Raw genomic sequence first — 20,703 nt, forward strand, 5'->3', positions numbered from 1 at the left:
TAGACGGTCTCCGTATCCAAGGTCATTGGTCTCCTGCAGACCGTCTTTGTCACATCAATCTGTTGGAACTCAGAGCAATTTTCAATGCTCTCAAAGCTTTTCAACACCTTCACGACCAGGTAGTCCTTGTCCGGATGGACAACCAAGTCGCCATGTACTATGTCAACAAATAGGGAGGTACGGGATTTCACTCCCTTTGTCAAGAAGCTCTGAAGCTGTGGGATTGGGCAATCCATCACAACATCTCTCTCAGAGCTGTCTACGTTCAAGGTCAGCACAACTGTCTGGCAGACAAATTGAGTCATCTTCTGCAGCCACACAAATGGACACTCAATTCCTCGCCTCTACGTCAGGTGTTTGCTCGCTGGGGAACTCCTCAAATAGACTTCTTTGCCTCCCCCCTCAACAACAAGCTGCCTCAGTTCTGCTCTCGAATATACTCTCCCCAGTGTCTCGAGGCAGATGCTTTCCTCCTGGATTGGATGGATCAGTTTCTCTATGCCTTCCCTCCATTCACTCTGATTCTCAAGACTCTTGTCAAACTCAAGACAGAACATGCCACCATGATTCTGATAGCTCCTCGGTGGCCCAGACAACTGTGGTACTCTCTTCTACTTCAACTCAGCACCAGGGAACCTCTGCTTCTACCAGTTTTTCCCTCTCTGCTGACTCAGAGTCAAGGGTCCTTGCTACATCCCAACCTGCAGTCTCTACACTTAACAGCTTGGTACCTTTCAACCTAACAGACTGTCTACAGTTCTCTCAGTCTGTTCAGGATATTTTGGTAGCTTCCAGAAAGCCGTCTACTAGGCAGTGTTAAGGCCAGAAATGGACTAGATTTTCTGCTTGGTGTTTCACTCGCCATATGGAGCCACTGTCTACCTCTTTGGCTTCTGTTTTGGATTATTTACTTCACTTATCACATCTGGACTCCAGTCTACATCTATCCGAGTCCATCTCAGTGCGATTGCTGCTTTTCATCAGCCTCTTGATGGGAAACCTCTGTCTGCCCACCCTGTGGTTTCCCGCTTTATGAAAAGACTTTTTAATGTTCATCTACCACTCAAACCACCTCCAGTGGTCTGGGATCTCAATGTTGGCTTGGCTCAATTGATGAAGCCTCCATTTGAACCAATTGATAAGGCTCATCTCAAGTACCTTACTTGGAAAGTAGTTTTCCTGATTGCCCTCACGTCTGCTCGAAGAGTCAGTGAGTTACAAGCTTTGGTTGCGGATCCACCTTTCATAGTTTTCCACCATGACAAAGTGGTCCTCCGTACTCATCCCAAATTCTTGCTTAAAGTTGTGTCAGAATTTCACATCAATCAATCTATTGTTCTTCCAGTATTTTTTCCAAAGCCTCATTCTCACCCTGGAGAAGTGGCTCTCCATACTTTGGACTGCAAGCATGCCTTAGCTTTCTACTTGCAACGCACTCAATCTCACAAAACAGCCCCACAACTTTTCATCTCCTTCGATCCAAATAAGTTGGGGCATCCTGTCTCGAAGTGAAGTCAAGTCACGGGTCACAGAGTTCGAGCAATGGCGGTGTCTTCTCAGATCAACTCCTATAGAAGAAATCTGCAAGGCTGCCACTTGGTCCTCGGTTCATACATTGTCGCACTCCCAGTACTGGGTCCTCAGTAGGGCTACCGGGTAGTGCGCAAAAACACAACTCCGGGCGTGCCTTTTCAAGGTGAAAGGCCCTGCTGGTGGTAATAATGTCAGGAAACACAAAATCAGGATAACAAAGTTCCTCAAAAATAGTAAAGCTTTATTTAACAATGGCGTTGTGTCCAACAGTGCAGCCACTGTTCAAAAATCCAAATCAAAAAGATGAAACAAACACAAAATAGCTCAGAGGGCTTGGTTACTAAGTCAGCCCTGGTCTGAGCAGCCCTTTCCTCAGGGTCAGTATTTAACAGTCTCACCAGGTCCCTCCACATCACAAGGAAAGCAATAATTGGTAAGTTTTGTCACTGCTATAAAAGTCAATTTGCCTTAGCAAGCACACTGTGTTGACCTGAGTTCAAACAGGCTTCCCCTGCCAAACTAGGCAAGCTGGTGGGGGTGGGGAGTTGTTGAATCCACTTAAATAAAGCTGCTAGAGAATGGCCCCACAATCCCAACCCAAGGATCTTTTGTGGATTCAGACCCCACAACTCCCACTGAAACAATCAGTAACTAAACTTTCTTTAGCAAGAAAAAGAAAAACAAAACATGGTGCACAGTCCTTCAAACACTGAAGAATTCTTCTGGAGTGAGCTTGGGAAATGCTCACACCCATTGTCACAGCCAGCACAAGTCCCACATGCATCCAAAAAAAGAGAAAAAGGAAAACTTAACTTTCCTCCATGCTGACTTCTTCAGGCTCCCAGGTAATGTCCATGGCTTCCTCTGTTTGTAGGCAATCAGGCACGCTTGCCAGTAGGGAATCATCCAGATCTTTCATCTCTATTTCATTCCCTTGTTTGAACATGGAAGCACCTGGCCATGAGTCTCCTTCCTCGGCTGGATCCAGACTGCCTTTGCTCAGCTTGCTCTGTTCTATTTGACTAGCTCTCAGCAAGCCATACCCTAACCTGAGTGGGGAATGGGCAGCCTTGTGCTGAGCCTTCTGCTGCTGCTCAATTAACTTCAGCAGGTGAGTGCTAGAATGGCTAGGAGCTTGTCTCCTAGAGTGTACTTTGTTAGGAGCTACACTAGGCTTAGAGAAGTTAATTATCTCATCCTGTTTCCTCTCCTCCCAGGGCTCCTGCTCTTGGGCGCTCTTGCTAAGGACAGAGCTTTGTGATCTGCTGGTAGGAGAGCTGTTGCATTGATCAGCTCTCTTCAAGGTTAGGGGTTTCTGTCCTTTCCCTGGAACAAACCCAACTACAATGCCGGGTTTGTGACAACATTCACCTCTCATTACTGTCTGGATACTTTCTCCAGAAGGGATGGCCATTTTGGCCAATCTGTTTTGCAAAATCTCTTTTCTTACCTTGCCAACTCTTCCTCCATCCCATTATGCTTAGCTTGGAGGTCACCTACTGTTGAGAATATGCTGCCTGCTTGTCCTGGGATAAAGCACAGTTACTTACCGTAACAGTTGTTTTCCAGGGACAGCAAGCAGATATTCTCACAACCCTCCCTCCTCCCCTGGTTGGCTTCTTAACTAGTTATCTGAACTGAGGTACCTCACAGGAGACGCGCGCCCTAACTCGGGCGGGAAGGCACTCGCGCATGTGCAGTGCAGCACTTGGAAGCTTTTACTAAGATCTTCAAGCAAGTCTACTTTCGAGGCTGTCCGCTGCGGGGCTTCGTCGGTGACGTCACCCACTGTTGAGAATATCTGCCTGCTGTCCCTGGATAACAGCTATTATGGTAAGTAACTGTGCTTTATCTTCCATCATTTTCTGTGTTTCTATATAGCAAAGTTGGTAGTATTTTTTTTGATAATTTGATTATCCCAGGACAAGCAGGCAGCATATTCTCTACATGTGGGTGACGTCATCCATGGAGCCCCGTCGCAGACAGCTTTTCAAGCAAACTTGATTGAAGATCTCAAAGTTTGCTAGTGCTGACCGCGACGGGGCTCCGTGGATGACGTCACCCACATGTAGAGAATATCTGCCTGCTGTCCCTGGATAACACCTGTTACGGTAAGTAACTGTGCTTTTTAGGAGATTGTGAGAAGGTTTACCAATAGTGGGTTAATAATTAATGTTCAGAAGTATTGATGATTTATTACTTTACTACTTCAGCTAAGATTTTACTGGATGGGAAATCTCTTTCCTTTTCAAGAGGAAGTTCAATATTTAGAATTATCCTAATCATATGTGTTATTCTTCAGCCATAGATTGCCAACACAATTCATTCATGGTTATGATATTTAAAGTCTCTTTTTCTTTGGATGGTAAAGATTTATGATGGGTTTTTTGGGCCATGCTGCATTCTTTGATTATTGTAATTCATTATAAGCTGATCTCTCAGATTATATTTTAAGATTGATGCAGCTGACACAGAACATAGTAGCACAGATAGTGTTGGGGGGTAAATAAGTTGGAGTATGTTAGGATGAGCTTCATTGGCTTCAGTTTCTACAAGTTCATTTTAAGTTGAAATTACAGAGGCATTGGCGTCATATTGACTTTGGAGGACCAGACCCTACTTCACCCTAGCTGTTGTGACAAATCCACTGCTAATGAACAGTTTGTCCCTAAGAAAAGGTGTAGGAACATCTTGCCCCTGTGCAGAAGAGCTGACCAGATGTGCAAGCTAGAACCTGATATTGCTGCACTAGTGCAGCCAGGGTGAGTTAGTAAATGACATGCAGGAAGATTTTATTCAGCCCAGAGCCTTTGCCAGTCCAGTTAAATGGTTAAATCCCAGATTGCACTTGGCTCCTGTAAGGCACAGACAGAGAAACACACACACAGCTGAGGAGAGAGCAGTCCCATCCCCCTGTCAAGGCTGAGGGGGTGAGCTATGAGCTCCGGAGAGAGCAGGAGAGACAGGCAGGCAATCAGTCATGCAGGGAGAGACCTCAGCTCTTACCCCAGCCAGACAGCAGCAGCAGCAATGGAGATTGGGAGATGGAAGAGGAACAGCTTGAGAAAATGGAGTCTGTGAATACTCCAGTCAGGGCAACAGAGGCAGGAACTTATGAGGAAGCCATGGACATAAAAGTTTGCTGTAAAAGTGAGTTGTGGGGATTTTGAAGCTGCCAGTGTTGGTGCTAATCCGGGGTTTGAATTTTTGTGTTAGAAAATTGCTGCTAGGAGAGTGTTTCAATTAAAACCAGTAATGGAACTTGAAGGCTGTTTAAACGGCATAAGAAAAAACCTGAGGTATTTGTTTCTGGGATTGCACTGCATTACGTTCTGAGCTGACCTAGCTGGAGAACGGCCCAGTTCTTACAGCTCTTCTCTGAGGTCTAGGGGGAGTATCCAGGGCATGTTGAAGGCAAAACTGTTGGTGACAATTTCTTTTGCTGCTAATGGGAAGAACTCCATTTTGAAACCTTTTCCAAGGGACTAAACCTGTACACAAGGTTGTCCTGGTAAAGAGGACTATAACTTATACTTAAAGCCCAGGAACCAGCAATTGAACTTTCTACTATTCTGACTTTTACTGAGAGCCTGTGTTTATTGGCTATTTTCTTTTCTGCTTCTTCTTTTTCTGGAAATTGTTTTGAAGTATCTTTGCATTGCAAGATAGTGGTGAGCTTTAACCAGAATAAAAGCTGGAAACCTGCTTTGTTGTCTGAGTCCTTATTCTCTCAGAAGGAAAGCATATACTTACCTGCAGCCCTATTGCGGGCAACAGACAACAAACCTGAAGGGTTCCCTAAGTCAGTGGGGACCACGCCAGCTCAATATTTATTATAGTCACAGGGCCTGCTGCGCTAACCAGGGGTACAGACTGTGATACTATGCAATATTTGTGTATGGGAATGATCCTATGTGTGCTTTATTTGTGTATGGATGTTCCGCCCATAACTCAACAGACATATTTGATAGATGTGCCTGCTGGTTACCAGCGTAAGCCATGCTTTTAAAGGGAAAGTGTGTATATTGTTTCCTTTTTTAAATGTAATGCTTTTTTGCACATTGCATACACTTAAAAAATCAGGAAAAAAATCATATCCATATGTTAGTTTATGTGATTACTTTATAACAGTGATTCTCAAACTTTTTACTATAGCAAAACCCCTAAAATATTTTTTCATATACTGGTGATTCAACAAAGGGTGCTAAGTGCATTAGCATGCGCTGACCGCTAAAGATGCTTATTATATTCCTGTGAGTGTCTTTAGCAGTTAGAGCATGCTAAATTGCTTTTTGCCCTTCGTTGAATCTCCCCCGAGAAACACTCATTAAATGTAAACACATTTCTCCAAGGACAAGCAGGCATCATATTCTCATATCTGGTGATGTTATCCACAGAACCCAACATGGACAGTCAATAAATGTACTATCACTTTAAATCTGTGTGCATTACAGGACCTACATTTCTTAGTTTTCCGCAAAGATAAGAAGCTGTGTTTCCAAGTTTTCAAAGCACGTCAAACGCTTGCCTCTTTTGTGTCTTCCCATTAGTTTTTTTTCATAATCTGTTGTTTTCTGTCATATTCCTTCATTTTTTTCCCCAACTTTGGTTTTTGGGCCTATGGGCTCTTTTCAGCCCATTCCCATGCCGGGAGCATTGACACTTTTTCAGATTGACATCTACTTGATCTTCAGGAGCCATTGAGCCCTTTGACTTTGCATTGTTGGTTTTTCAATCAGTGTCTAATGCACCTCGCAGCTTCAAATGGTACACTTGATTCATAGGACCATTTCAGGTACTGACCCTCACAATTGGTGTATTTGATATCTAGGTCTAGACAATTGGGATATTTCATGCACACTTTGTTCTGGTATGCAAAAGAGGTCGCTTAAAGCCATAAAGTTGCAATTTGAAAAATTTTTCAGTACAATTTTAGGGACATTGAGCATGGCTGGAGACTCTGACCTTGATTCTCAATCACGGTCAACTCCAGCATCGACACCAGCACCGACTGCGTTGATGACTTATTCTGCCTTTTCATCTTCAGTGCTTCAAGCATAGGGGGAACCTCGTAAGTGAGCTAAGAAGCCCAAACATGTCTCCCCCTTGAAACATGTATTGGCATCATCTCAAGCATTATCTCCATCAACACACCAATGGTTGATCACCATTGTTGCAATTGGTGTCTCCTTAGAGGCATGCCTCAGCATTGAGGTCCCTAATGCCTTGACACCCAACTCAACAAGCACCTAATAAACCCATGTTAATATTGGTACAAGCGCCATCACTACAAGAACAGCTTTGAGCAGTGTTGCAGCAGGATCTATCTGAGATACTGCTTTGTCATCCATAGTAAATGAAACATCGTAAATGACGGCAGATAAAGACAAGAGTGATCCATCCAGTCTGCCCAACCATACATGTTCCATAAATTAATTATTTAGTGTAAATGGTCCTTTTTCTTAGATATTTCTGGGCCAGAAACCCAGAGCCCTGCCCAGTAGTGTGCTTAGGTTCTATCTACTGGAGTCTCCATCAAAGCTCACTCCAGCCCATCTTAACCATCCCAGCCCGTCCTCAACTGAATGTTCATATACAGGACACAGGCCGTGCAAGCCTGCCTAGTACTGGCTTTAGTTACTTCAATATATACCCATTATTTTCTGATTAGAGATCCTCTGTGTTCATCCCATGACTGTTTGAACTCTGTCACCGTTTTCTTCTCTACTACCTCCCTCGGGAGCGCATTCCACGCATCAACCACCCTGGTTCCAAACATTTACCAAATTAACAGTTTTGCCTAGTATTTGTAGTCGTTGCCTCCAGTTCACTCTGGTCTCTGTCTCAGGCTTACTGAGGGTTAGGCCAGAGGCCTGCACTCATCCCATCGAAGGTCTCCTGCAGGAGCCAGAACTCTAAGAAAATACTCAGAAATTAGTCTCGGAGAAAAGGATAAAACCAGCTGAAGGTCCTTCCTCAGTATGCCTTCTACGATTGGGGTGAAAAAAATTCTCAAAATTAGGATACAGTTTTCTGGCTCTCTGATCCCTGGGTCAAAGTCAAACTTGTCAATCCCCAACTCTCTAAAGTCCAAAAAGGTCCAAAACACTTTACAAACAGCAATTTTTTCAAAATAGGTCCTCTTCGTTCAGCAGTGACATCACTTAGTCAATTCTAAGTCTCAGGGAATTAATTCAGGTCAATATTGTGGATGGGATGATCCTAACACCTCCCATGTAGCTCCCCTAACTAGCTACTTCCAACCCCTCATCCTGTTAATAAAAGGGACCTATCCAGACCTAGCCTCAGACCCAGGTTGTCTTTGTATATGGTTTTCCCCTAAGGGAATTCTCTCTAGGATGGCTCACTTCTCATGATGAGACGTACACCCCGTCACAGGCGAGCAGTGGAGCTGTCCGATTCAGGAAAAAACAGTTTGATTCTATTTTGCCAATTGGATCGATCTGCTTTCTATGATATAGCTTTAAAATTAGCTGGTGGGTTTATTTTGCAGCTTCTTCACCTACCCCATCCCTCTTTCCCTCTCCAACCCTGCACCAGTGCTGTCAAGTGTAAACAAAACAAACACTGTTAGGTCCTAGCTCACACTTGCTGTCTTAACACCAGCTCTGGCTGGATACACATTTCAAATCTGACATATTGTAATCACAAAATAGAAAATAAAATTATTTTTTATATCTTTTATTGTTCAAATCATGTTGGTCCCTGGTTCTGGTATCTGTTTATCATCAGAGACTCCTAACCATTTAGAGACATAGAAACATGATGGCAGATAAAGACCAAATTGCTGATCTAGTTTACCCATCCACAGTAACCATTATCTCTTTTTCTCTCCGAGAGATCCCACGTGCCTATCCCATGCCCTTTTTAATACAGACACAGTCTCTTATCTCCACCACCTCTTCTGGGAGACTGTTCCATGCATCTACCATCCTTTCTGTAAAAAAAAAAAAAAAAAAAAAAAAAAAAGCATTTCCTTAGATTACTCCGGAGCCTATCACCTCTTAACTTCATCCTATGCCCTCTCATTGCAGAGTTTCCTTTCAAATGAAAGAGACTCGACTCGTACGCATTTACATTAGATAGATATTTAAATGTCTCTATCATATCTCCCTCTCCCGTTCTTCCTCCAAAGTATACAGATTGAGATCTTTAAATCTGTCCCTCATATGCCTTATCATGAAGACCATATACCATTTTAGTAGCCTTCCTCTGGACCAACTCCATTCTTTTAATATCTTTTTGAAGGTGCAGCCTCCAGAATTATACATCAATACCTCCTTTTTCCTACTGGCCATATCTCTACTTATGCAACCTAGGGTCCTAGCTTTCACTGTCACCTTTTTAACCTGTTTGACCACTTTAAGGTCATCACATACAATCACACCCAAATTCCGCTCTTCCATCATGCACATAAGTTCTTCACCTCCTAAACTGTACCGTTCTCTCCGGTGTTTGCAGCCCAAATGCATGACCTAGCATTTGTTAGCATTAAATTTTAGCTGCCAAATTTCAGACCATTCTTCAAGCTTCACCAGGTCTTTCTTCATGGTATTCACACCATCCAGCTTGTCTACTCTATTGCAGATTTTGGTATCATTTGAAAAGAGGCAAATCTTACCTAACAACCCTTCATCAATATCGTTTATAAAAATGTTAAAAAGAACAGGCCTAAGAAGAGAACCTTGAGGCACACCACTGGTAACATCCATTTCCTCATAGCGATCTCCATTGATCACCTTCCACTCAACCAGTTCTTGACCCAGCCCGACAGTTTGGGACCCATTCCGAGCACACTCAGTTTATTTATTAGATGTCTGTGTGGAACACTGTCAAAGGCTTTGATAAAATCTAAATACACCACATCAAGCACCCATCCTCTAACCAATTCTCTGGTCACCCATCAAAGAAATTGATCAGATTTGTCTGACAAGACATCCCTCTAGTGAATCCATGTTGCCTCCGGTCCTGTAATCCACAGGATTCCAGAAACTTGACCATTCTCTGTTTTAAAAGTATTTCCATTAATTTGCTTACCACAGAAGTCAGACTTATCGGCCTGTAATTCCCTACTTCTTCCTTACGTCCTTACATTTTCTTCTTTCTCCATGCTTGCCATCCATCTTCCATCTCTATACCTTCCCTTCTCTCTCCTCCCTGTTGGTTCAGCATCCCCCAAGGGTTTGCCCCCTTCTCTTGGACCCTTTCTCCCTTCCCCTCTAGCTCCATCTTCTAGGCCAGTATGTCTCTTCCTTCTCTCCAAGATACCAACAAGGAGGCAGTAGAGATCATATGGTCCTCAGAGAGACCAGTTGCTGACCAAACTAAAAAACCCAAAGATGGAAGAATCACATTTATAGTTAATATAATTTGATAATGGTGTACCCTCAGTGTGATAAAGCAGCGAAGGGATTAGTACTCCTACGCTTCACATCTGAGATAAGGACCAGCCAGTCCCTGCCCCCCCACCATCATAGGGTACTACCAGGTGTGTGAAATGAATAGATAAATCAAGTAAAACGTGAAACAGTGCAAAATAAAGCACAACACAATAAGTGAGGTCAAGCACGTAGTCTCTCAGAGAACCCCCCCAGAGAACTCCCAATAAGATCGAAAAGCTGACTTAGCTGAAGCTGATGATATAAAGTAAGGCGGTCTCCCAGACAAGGAGAGCCGCAGAACACTAGGTCCAACCAGCACTCCCTCCACCCCATGTGGCTAGCAACCTCTCTCTCTCTTCCCTTTCCTCCAGCCATCCTACATCATATGACCAGCACCCTTTTTCTCTTCCCTTTCCTTTAGTCCCCCCGATAGCTGTCTTCAATTGTTTATCTCTGATCTGAAGAAGAAGGGTTACCTTTGAAAGCTAATCTAACCATGCTCTAGTTAGTCCAATAAAAAGGTATCACTTGGATTCTTTTTGTTTTATAGTTTATATTTTATTTATAGCCCACCTTTAACAAGGTGGGTCACAAAAATGCACACATAATAATCATTACAAACATCCGTAATATCCTGTTTTATTTTATTTCTTTTTATTGCTACATATTATCTATAAGAGTGGACTAATAAATTGATTCTGGAAGAGATCAAACTGGCAATGTCATCACTCTCAGAAGAGAAAGATCATTGGAAAAGGATATGTTTAGAAAGATCAAAGGAACCAGTCGAAGAGGGTGACCTAAGAGCATAAACATAAGAAACGCCTTCGCCAGATCAGACCTAGGTCCATCTAGTCCGGCGATCCGCACACGCGGAGGCCCAGTTAGGTGCTCCTTATTGGAGACCCGGATTTCCCGTATCCCCGGATGTGATTTGCAAGAAGGTGTGCATCCAACTTGCGCTTGAAACCCAGAACAGTAGTCTCTGCCACAACCTCCTCTGGGAGAGCATTCCAAGCACCCACCACTCGCTGTGTGAAACAGAACTTCCTGACATTTGTCCTACAATCAGATGGCTGGACACATTGAAAACAACCATGGGGATGACGCTGGAAGACCTTACTGGACTAGGATAAAACCAATTTCTTTTTAGATCTGTAATTTATCAAGTCGCTAGGACTCGAGCGTGAGTCGATGGCACATACATAAGAATTGCCATACTGGGACAGACTGAAGGTCCGTCAAACCTAGTATCCTGTTTCCAACAGTGGCCAATCCAGGCACCTAAAACAACACAGCTGCCACACCATTTCTTCATTAGACAAGAGACCACTCATCTGTACATCCCTTGGTTTCCAGATTCATACCATACAAGCCTCCTTTCAAGCCTCCTGCTGTTGTCTGGGACCTCAATGTTGTGCTATCCACTCTGATGAAGTCTCCCTTTGAACCTCTCTTGACTTTTTCCCTCAAACATCTAACTTGGAAAATGGTCTTCCTCGTAGCTCTTATGTCTGTATGCTGAACTTCAAACACTTATATCAGTTCCACCCTCTAAAACATTCTACCTTGAAAGGATGGTTCTTCGCACAGATCCAAAGTTGTTTCTGAATTTCAACCAGTCCATAGATCCGCCTGTCTTCTCAAGACCACATTTTCACCCTGATGAGGCAGCTCTACATACCTTGGACTGTAAACGTGCTCTATCTTACTATTTGGATTGAACCAAGCCTCACAGAACTACTACTCAACTTTTCTTGTCGTTCATTTCTAACAGACTCAGAACTCCTGTTGCTACGAGAACTATCTCCACATGTTGAATTGTATCTCCTTTGCATATTCTCAGACTGGGCTGACACTTGAAGGCCGTGCCACTGCACATAAAGTTTGAGCAATGGCAACTTCAGTAGCCCATCTTTGTTCCATTCCTATTAAGGACATCTGTAAAGCAGCTACCTGGTCTTCAATTCATACCTTCACTTTCTATTATTGTTTGGAGAATCATTCCAGACGGGTAGTCGGTTTGGCTAAGTAGGTCTACAAAATCTATTCTCTACTTAAATGCCAACTTACTCTCCAACTCTTTTGTTTTCATCAGGCTCATGGTAGTTGTCAATAACCCTCTTCTCAGAGGCATGATTCTGGCAGTTTTGACATCCCAGATGTGAGAATATGATGCCTATTTATTCTCAGAGAAAGCAAAGTTACTCCCCTGTAGCAGGTGTTCTCCAAGGACAACAGGCATGTGAGAGGGTACTGAAAAGTTCTAAGCCCAACTAACTGACTTCCTAAATTGTAAGCGTTATTTTGCCACTGTAGCTGAAAAGAGTGTTATCTTATTTTGTTAAGTGCCAATTTGCAAAAACGAAACTCTGTGTTTTGACATTGTTTCATATCATTGACTGAACCTTATCCACTTCATTCTCTTCTTAGTTGGGTTGAGAACTTTTCAGTACCCCCTCATATATTCTCACATCCCTCCCTCATCCCCTAGTTGGCTTCTTCGGTATGTTACTGAACTGCAGATCCTGCAAGCTGATGTTGGGCAGGAGAACATCAGCATGGCGCAGTATGGGCGGTCCTAAAAGATTTAAAGTGACTGTACGCTTTTTGATTGTCCGTGCCAGGTTCCTTGGATGACGTCACCCAGATGTGAAAATATATGCCTGCTATCCTCGGTGAACACCTCCTACTGGTGAGTAACTTTGCTATATGTTCATTCAAAGATTCTACAATCTAATTTCTTGAGAAACCCCTGAAAAGAAGTTGAGGATCACTAGGGTTTTATGAAATCCAGTTTGGGAATCACTCTTGACTGACATTACATAACTATTTGGATTTTCCACATTTATAGTTCTTGTGTTAAGTGGATAATACCTGTTACATTGTGACAAATGGTTGAGTTTATGGCAAGAAAGAAAATATTGATGTACATAAATATGTTAGTCAGCAAAGACGTTAGTAGACAATGTTGATTGCCGTCAAGAACTTCAAGTATTCTTTGGAGATTCAAGAGCACAGGTATCACTTAAAAATACATGCTGTTTTGCCATTGTGTGTACTTTTGAATGTCAAACTTCTTGGGAGTGGAAAGGGTAGATGTGAATCACTTTATTTTTTTATTTTGTTTTCCATCCCATTCTTCCCAAAGAGCTCAACAGGTTACAGATTAAATATACAGTACATAATATACAGTTAATGGGTTGTGATTTGCCATAATTACAGTACAAGTTTTTATTCTATCATGACACATACTAGGGTTATCCCAGGACAAGCAGGCAGATATTCTCACTGATGGGTGACGTCACCGACGGAGCCCCGGTACGGACACTTTAAAAGTGCATTGCCACTTTAAGAACTTAGAAAGTTCTCGATAGTCCGCACCGCGCATGCGCGAGTGCCTTCCCACCCGACATAGGCGTGCGGTCCCTCAGTTTCTTAGTTTCCGCGGAGCTAAGAAGTCGCTTTTCAACGGTCGTTGATATTTTTTCGCTGCCTTCCCGCTCACGCAGCTTTTTTTCTGACTTTTTTGTCAGTTTTCTTTTTCTGTTAGTTTAAAGTTAAAAAAAAAATTTTTTTTTTAACTTTTTCACTTTCACGGTTGCGGCCTGCCGGGGCCTCTTCCACACTTCAAGACTTTTCCATCTATGTCCCGTCCACAAACTGGTTTTAAAAAGTGCGAACGGTGTGCTCGCCCTATGTCCCTCACTGACCCACATCGCTGGTGCCTCCAGTGTTTAGGGTCTGACCACAGAGCTCATTTGTGCACCCATTCTTCCCTTCAAAAGAGGACCCTCAAGAATCGCCAAATTCAACAACATTTGCTGTTCGGGTCCAGTATGGAGGGAGATACAGCATTGGTTCCGGCGTTGGAATCCATACTCATCACTCGACGTCGCTGGACTCCACCTTGGTGTCGCTGCCAGTGGGTAAGCCGGCTAAGAAGCCTTCCCCTACCGCTTCTGGCCCTCAGGTCACTTCAGCAGGAGCCAAGTCCTGCAGACCTCGAGGCGCCCTAAGAAACGCTCGGCTCCGATTGAGGTGAGTGCCTCGTCATCAGCCTCCTCATCTCTGGAGCGCAAAGCGGCATAGAAGGTACCGGCGAAAAAGCCAGCGGTACCGGTACAAACTTTTGAGAAGAAAATGGCTTAGAATATACATTTTTAACACAACAGCTGACTTTTAAAAAATATGCTGATCGGTAAGTTTGACTATTGACCTGTTAGTTTTTATCAGAGAATTCACATTTATTATTTGAAAAAGTACTCACTCTAAAAAGTGCTTACCTTGTTTGCCATGCTCAGTTTAAGACACTTGTTCTTTTTTTGTTTTATTCTTTATTCATTTTAAAACTGACAAACAAGTGATTAATATTAAAACATTACATTACTAATAAAATATACAGCACTTGACATTCTTATACATATAATCCATTAAAGTAGAAATTATAACCCTTTCCCCCCACCCAACAATTCTTCAACAGAAATCCAATCATTAAATAAAAATATTAATCATCCAATTTCCCCCCTTCCCCCCAATAAAATACACGTATCTATCAGAAAGGAAAACGATGTTCATTCATTACAATAATTCTCTAATGGCCCCCAGATCTTTATAAAGTTGTTATAATTACCTTTCTGTACAGTAATTGCTCTTTCCATTTTAAAAATGTGACAAAGTGAATTCCACCAATAAGAATAATTAAGATATTTGTTCTCTTTTCAGGGCTGATGAAATCGAGATGATCATGACAGACCTTGAACGAGCTAATCAAGTAAGATATTAGCATATTTTTATTTAAAATTTCAGTTTTGTTTTGTTTTAATTTTTCAGTACAGTCAAACCTTGGTTTGCGAGTAACGCGGTTTGCAAGTGTTTGTAAGACGAGCAAAACATTCCCGCAAATCGAGCATTGACTCGATTTGCAAGCCTTTTGGTTCTCGCTTTCTCTAAGATTCTGTTCCTTTCTACCGCCCTACATCTCTAGCGAGGTCTGACCATCTCCCTCTTACCTTCATGGTGCGTTACAATGTAATTTGTGCAAGCCGCCAGAGCATGTGAGCTCGGTCCTCATCCCATCCCCACAAACCATCTCACTTCTGTGTTCCTATCTTCCCCATTTCTAATATCTCCCCTATGTATCTGGCATTGCCCCCCCCCCCCCGTATGCATATACCATCCCCATGTATGTCCCCTTTATGTCTCTGTCCCTATGTCTCCATGCACATAATTTCCCCCATGTATGTCCCCTTTATGTCTCTGTCCCTATGACCCCATGCACATAATTTCCCCTCTGTTTCTGTTACCTTACTGTGTCCATATTTCCCCTCTCTTCCTCTTCCACACCAATGTGTCTCTTCTCTGCAACTCCATCTAGCTTCTTTCCCTCTTTCTTCCCCCGCCCCCTGCTTCCAGCATCTGGCTCACCTGCCTGTCCTCCCCTTTCTTTCCTGCTGTGGGGTTGTTTCTCTCCTTCTTCATCCCCTTGGCCCAGAATCTCTTTCCCTTTCACTCCCTCCTTCCTAGTGTGAGCCGTGGCTGCTTGAATTGTTGAATCTTCTCCTCTGACACAACCGGAAACAGGAAGTTGCAGCAGAGGAGAAGATTAAAGAACTCGAGCAGCTGCGCGCATGGCTGGGAGGAGAAGAATTAAAGTCGGCACTTAAGGTGAGATGGAGGGAGGGAGATGATGAAACGCTGTGATCGGGCATGAGGGGGCTGCTGGACCGCGTGATCTGTGATTGCTTCACTGCGGAGACAAGACTGTTAACCGCTCCATGGGGCGGTGAATGGCCTTGTCCCCGCAGCGACCACTATTTTTTTCTTTCCCCGTTTCAGCGGGTTACCCGCAGGTAACAACCACCGTGTCATTCTCTAAGAAAAAATAGCTGACACGGTAAAACAGAGGACAAGACATTTTTTAGATATATTAGTGATAGAAGGATTATGGTAAATAACTGTGCTTTATCCGGGCACAGCATGCAGATATTCTCACATCTCTCTCACCTCCCCTGGTTGGTTTCGTAACTTGCTTATGGAAATGAGGTACCATGAGCCAGCGTCGAACGTGAAGGCACTCGCACATGCGTGGTGCAGACAGTCACAGTGTTTCTAAAAACTTAGTGGCGATGCACTTTTACCACTGTCTATACTGGGCTCCATGAATGATATCACCCACATGTGAAAATATCTGTCTGCTGGCCCCAGATAAAACCTGTTACGGTAAGTAACTATGGGCTAGATTCACTAAGCAAACCGATCGTGTACCGATCGGTTTGCAACTCCTATGTGACCCGATTTCCCTCTGACCTGATTCACTAACCTCTCCTGCGATCTGCTTCCGATCTGTGCATGAAAATTAGGGGAAACGGCATGCAAAGTATGCAGGGATGCAATTCACTAACCAGATGATGGAAGACTGATTGGGCTTGTCGATCTGAGTTGAAGCGACTGCTGAGGACCAGTGGCTTCACTTCTTACCGACTCTCCTGCCCTTTAAAACCACGGGCTGGCATGGGTTTTGCTGAATACATAATAAAGGAATTCTTCCTTTTTTATATATTCTGTAAAACCCATTGCCAGGATCGCTCCCCACCCCCTTGGGTGGGGGGCGTGTCAACGATCATCCCCATTTGCATGCAGGCCTTTTGTGAATTTGTCAGCCTGCATGCAATCGTGAACGGATCGGAGACAGAATTGGGTTTAGTGAATCTAGCCCTATGCATTTTGAGCAAAAGTAAATTCAAAATCTGATTCTTATAACCTATATTGTTCAGGGTGTCTTTAATTCACTACCAAGGATTGCCTCCCCTCTTCGCAAAAGTAATTGTGAAATATTGTATTGTACAGTCAAACTTCGGTTTGCGAGTGTTTTGCAAGACGAGCAAAACATTCTCACAAATCTTGACTTGCAAACCAAGCGTTGACTCAATCTGTGAGCCCCCACCCTCGAGAGCCGAGATATATCCCACCCTCCCAAACCCTTACAGCGATCGGGCACTGGCACGCAGCACCAAACCACAGGACATGCTGGTGCCGAAGGAGCCTGCTGGTGATCTCTGCTGGGCTTTGAGTATCTGCGCATGCTCAAGGCCTTCTGGCTCTCGCTCTCTCTGAGATTCTAATGAGATTATCGGGATTCTACGAGTCTTTTTGGGATGTGGAACGAATCGCCTGCGTTTCTACTAACTGCTGTGGGGAAAGTTGCTTTGATATACGAGCATGCTTCTGGAACGAATTATGCTTTCAAAGCAAGGTTCCACTCGATATTGTATATGTATTGTAAGAAGAGAAAGCAACAGAAAAAATGTTTCATTTTTCTTTGCAGGTAATCCTACTAAAAAATTCTGTAGGTGAAAGCATTAGTAGTAACAGCAACAAGGGATTCCTACCTACAAGCATTAAATTACTCTCATAATCACTCAATTATTTCTTCCTTGTACTGTTTAAAATAATAAGCCATCACAGTTTTCATTGAACATTTATTAGGTTTAGTGTTAGAAAAATCAATTATAGTCAGTCAGGCATGAGCTGATGAATGTTTTTGGAATAATTGTCAGTTAAACTGAGCATACATTTTCTTTTCATCCCTCTCTCCCCAGCGGGCAGAGGTGGCTCAGAGAGAGGCAGAGACGCTAAAGGAGCAGCTATCTTCTGCTAACAAATCTCTTCAACTTGCAACACAGATCCAGAAAGCACCTGATGTGGTGAGAGAACTGCCATTCTTGCATTTTCTTGACAACCTTCTGATGTTTCAGAATTTTTTTCTTGAAGATTATATTGAGGACAAAAGCAGGGTTTTTTTGTTGCTGTTATTTTGGCCAAAATCAAATCTGTGGCCTGCATTCATTTACCGTATTTTCACGCATATAACGCGCGCGTTATACACGATTTTTACAAACCGTGCATAACCTTGCGCGTTATACGCGTGAGCGTGTTTTACAAATTTTTTTAAAAATAGTTCCCCCCCCCCGCAGGACCGCTCGCACCTCCACCCCGAAGGACCGCTCGCACGCACTCCCACCCGCACCCCCACCCTGAAGGACCGCTCGCACCCCCACAGCCTCCGGACCCCCCCTCATCATGTAGACGCTCCTACCGGTGTCCTGCTGCTTCCTCTTGGCGGTCCCGGCCCTTCTGTGAGCCCTGCGTCTGCGCTGCTTCGTCTTCCGGCGGTCCCGCCCTTTCTCTGACGTCAGAACCGTGCAAACAGTGAAGCAAAAGTGCAGGATATAGTTCTCACAAATCAATAAAACACCAAATCTTCACACAATCACGAGACCCAACAATCTGTTAGATACTAGTCCTTCTCCTTCTTCTTAACTCATCTTTCCTCCTTTGACACAGGCCGTGTTTCGAACTTTCTTTCTCAAAAGGAAGGAATAACGCTAAAAACAAGAAATGAGCATATCAACGTGCCTAAATAAACAATAAAGACAGCATAAACATATGGAAAAAATGAACACAAGGCAAACCTACCGGGCAGGAAGTCAAAACGCGGTTCATCAAACACAGAGTTCGACGTCATGACGGCAGGGAGCAGGGGATACAATTAACGGTTGCTTTTTTATACTTTTAATGTGATTGATTGTGAGGGGTTTCTAGCTTTGAGCTAAAATTGAATGGCAAGAAATGCAAGGTCATGCATTTGGGCTGCAAAATCCCAAGGGAACAGTACAGTTTAGGGCGTGAAGAACTTATGTGCACGATGGAAGAGCGGGATTTGGATGTGATTGTGTGTGATGATCTTAAGGTGGCCAAACAGGTTGAAAAGGTGATGGCGAAAGCTAGAAGTAGGAAAAAGGAGGTATTGATGCCTCTGTATAAGACTCTTGTGAGATCTCATTTAGAATATTGTGTACAATTCTGGAGGCCGCACCTTCAAAAAGATATAAAAAGGATGGAGTCGGTCCAGAGGAAGACTACTAGAATGGTGTGTGGTCTTCATGATAAGGGATATGGGGACAGACTTAAAGATCTCAATCTGTATACTTTGGAGGAAAGGCGGGAGAGGGGAGATATGATAAGAGTTGTTTAAATACATATATAATATTTATCCCAGGACAAGCAGGCAGCATATTCTCAACAGTGGGTGGCGTCACCGATGGAGCCCCACAGTGGACAGCCTCGCAAGCAGACTTGGGTGACTACAAATTATGCCAGGTGTACACCTGGGAGGGCTTCCGCATGTGCGGATCACCGAATTTGATGGACCGAAGGTCTGATCCGGAGATGGCGATTCTTATATTCTTTGTAAGAGCTTATGAGTGCTGCACTGCGCATGCTCGAGTGCCTTTCTGCCCGAATGAGGGCGTGTGTCTCCTGTGAGGTACCTCAGTTCAAAGTTTTCCGCAGAGCCGAGAAATCCTCTTCTCTTCAGCTCTGCAGCCTTCGTTGCCTTCTCTCACCGTGCCTTTTATATTTTTATTAAGTAGCTGTGCTTGCGTTTTCCATATGAATTCTTTTCTTTAAAAAAAAAAAAAAAAATTAAAAACTTTTATTTCTGTTTTTTGTTTTTTCTTCCGTCTAGCGGCCTTTCGGCCTAGGCTAGGCCGCTTACCTCGTTCGATACGTCAGCCTTTGTTTTTTTCTATGTCCCGGCCTCTTACCGGGTTCAAAAAGTGTAGCCAATGCAACAAGACCATTTCAATCACCGATCCTCATAGTGTATTGCTTGTTTGGGTCCTGAACACTGCCCCGACGCCTGTTCGTGCTGTGCTACCCTTCAACCTCAAGCCCTTCGTCGACGCCATGCCTAGCTTCTCCAACTTTTTGGCACTATGGATCAGCCTGAGAAGGTCTCGACCTCGGATTCGTGGACAGCCTCGACATCTAAGTCCTTGACCTCGACGCCAGCTTCTGCCTCCACCAAGGCCTCGACCTCAACATCTTCGGTCTCGAAGGCCTCGACAGCAGTTCCTCTGAAGTCTTTCTCGACGGGTAAGTCTCCTGTCTCTCCTTCAGGTACTACTCCTAAGAAGCCTCCAGAGTCCCAGGCCTCCCAGGCCTTATCTGCGGTCCTGCCAGCCTCTTCCAGACCTCCAGTTAAGCGTGCCTCCAAGCATCGGGAATAATCATCTTTGAGGTCGCCCTCCTTGGAGCGCACTGCTGCACCTTCGAAACCTGATTCCTTTGTCTCGATGCCTATGTTCGAGGACATGTTGAAAGCCATTCTGACCACTCAGATTTCCTCGGTCATGACTCAACTCCTCCTGTCCTCGACCCTGCATCCCACGAGCCAGCCTGAGCAGCAGTCTGAGACTCCTGTAGCAGCACCATGAGGCAAGCCTCGGAAGTCTCGCCGGTTCTCATCCAGTGACTCTTCACCTACTCCTCGGACACAGTCTCCTCCACCTCGATTGAGGCATCGCTCGAGTCATCTCGCTTCCAAGCTTCTTCAGGAGACTTCTCTACAGCAGAAACCCTCTCCTCCTCCGGATACTGAGTCTTCTATGCCTTGTTTATACAAGGCTACTGAGACTTCTAAATCTAAACATAAGTCTCGCAAGGCTATTACACCTGCTGTTTCTCCTCGCACTCCATCGAGGTCGAAGACTCCTCCATCGAGACCGCCTCTGAGGGAGCCTTCTCCTCCTGCCTCGACCCACTCTGTCCCTCGAACCCCGGGGATTTCACTATCGAGGTTTTTGAAGCGCAATCACTCACTAACTCATCCTCGCGCAGGTAGTGCAGCTTCCTCAATCACTGTGTGCCTGGATTCTGAGCCTCCTCAGTATTCCAGAGAGGCTTCTTCTTCTTATTCGGTAAT

At 44.1% G+C, this 20,703-nt stretch overlaps 1 protein-coding gene across 5 annotated transcripts in view; it reads left to right on the forward strand.

The window, feature by feature from the left end:
* CUX1 (cut like homeobox 1) overlaps positions 1 to 20,703 on the forward strand; it is a 401,081-nt gene that overhangs the window by 125,185 nt on the left and 255,193 nt on the right. For all 5 annotated transcript variants that reach the window (XM_033921595.1, XM_033921599.1, XM_033921597.1 and 2 more), the window contains exons 9-10: positions 14,661 to 14,709; positions 17,537 to 17,641. In XM_033921595.1, the coding sequence (XP_033777486.1) occupies positions 14,661 to 14,709; positions 17,537 to 17,641 (154 nt within the window). The remainder of the gene's footprint in view (positions 1 to 14,660; positions 14,710 to 17,536; positions 17,642 to 20,703) is intronic.

The sequence above is a fragment of the Geotrypetes seraphini genome, chromosome 15 (genome assembly GCF_902459505.1).
Source record: "Geotrypetes seraphini chromosome 15, aGeoSer1.1, whole genome shotgun sequence".
Classification (NCBI taxonomy): Eukaryota; Metazoa; Chordata; class Amphibia; order Gymnophiona; family Dermophiidae; genus Geotrypetes; species Geotrypetes seraphini.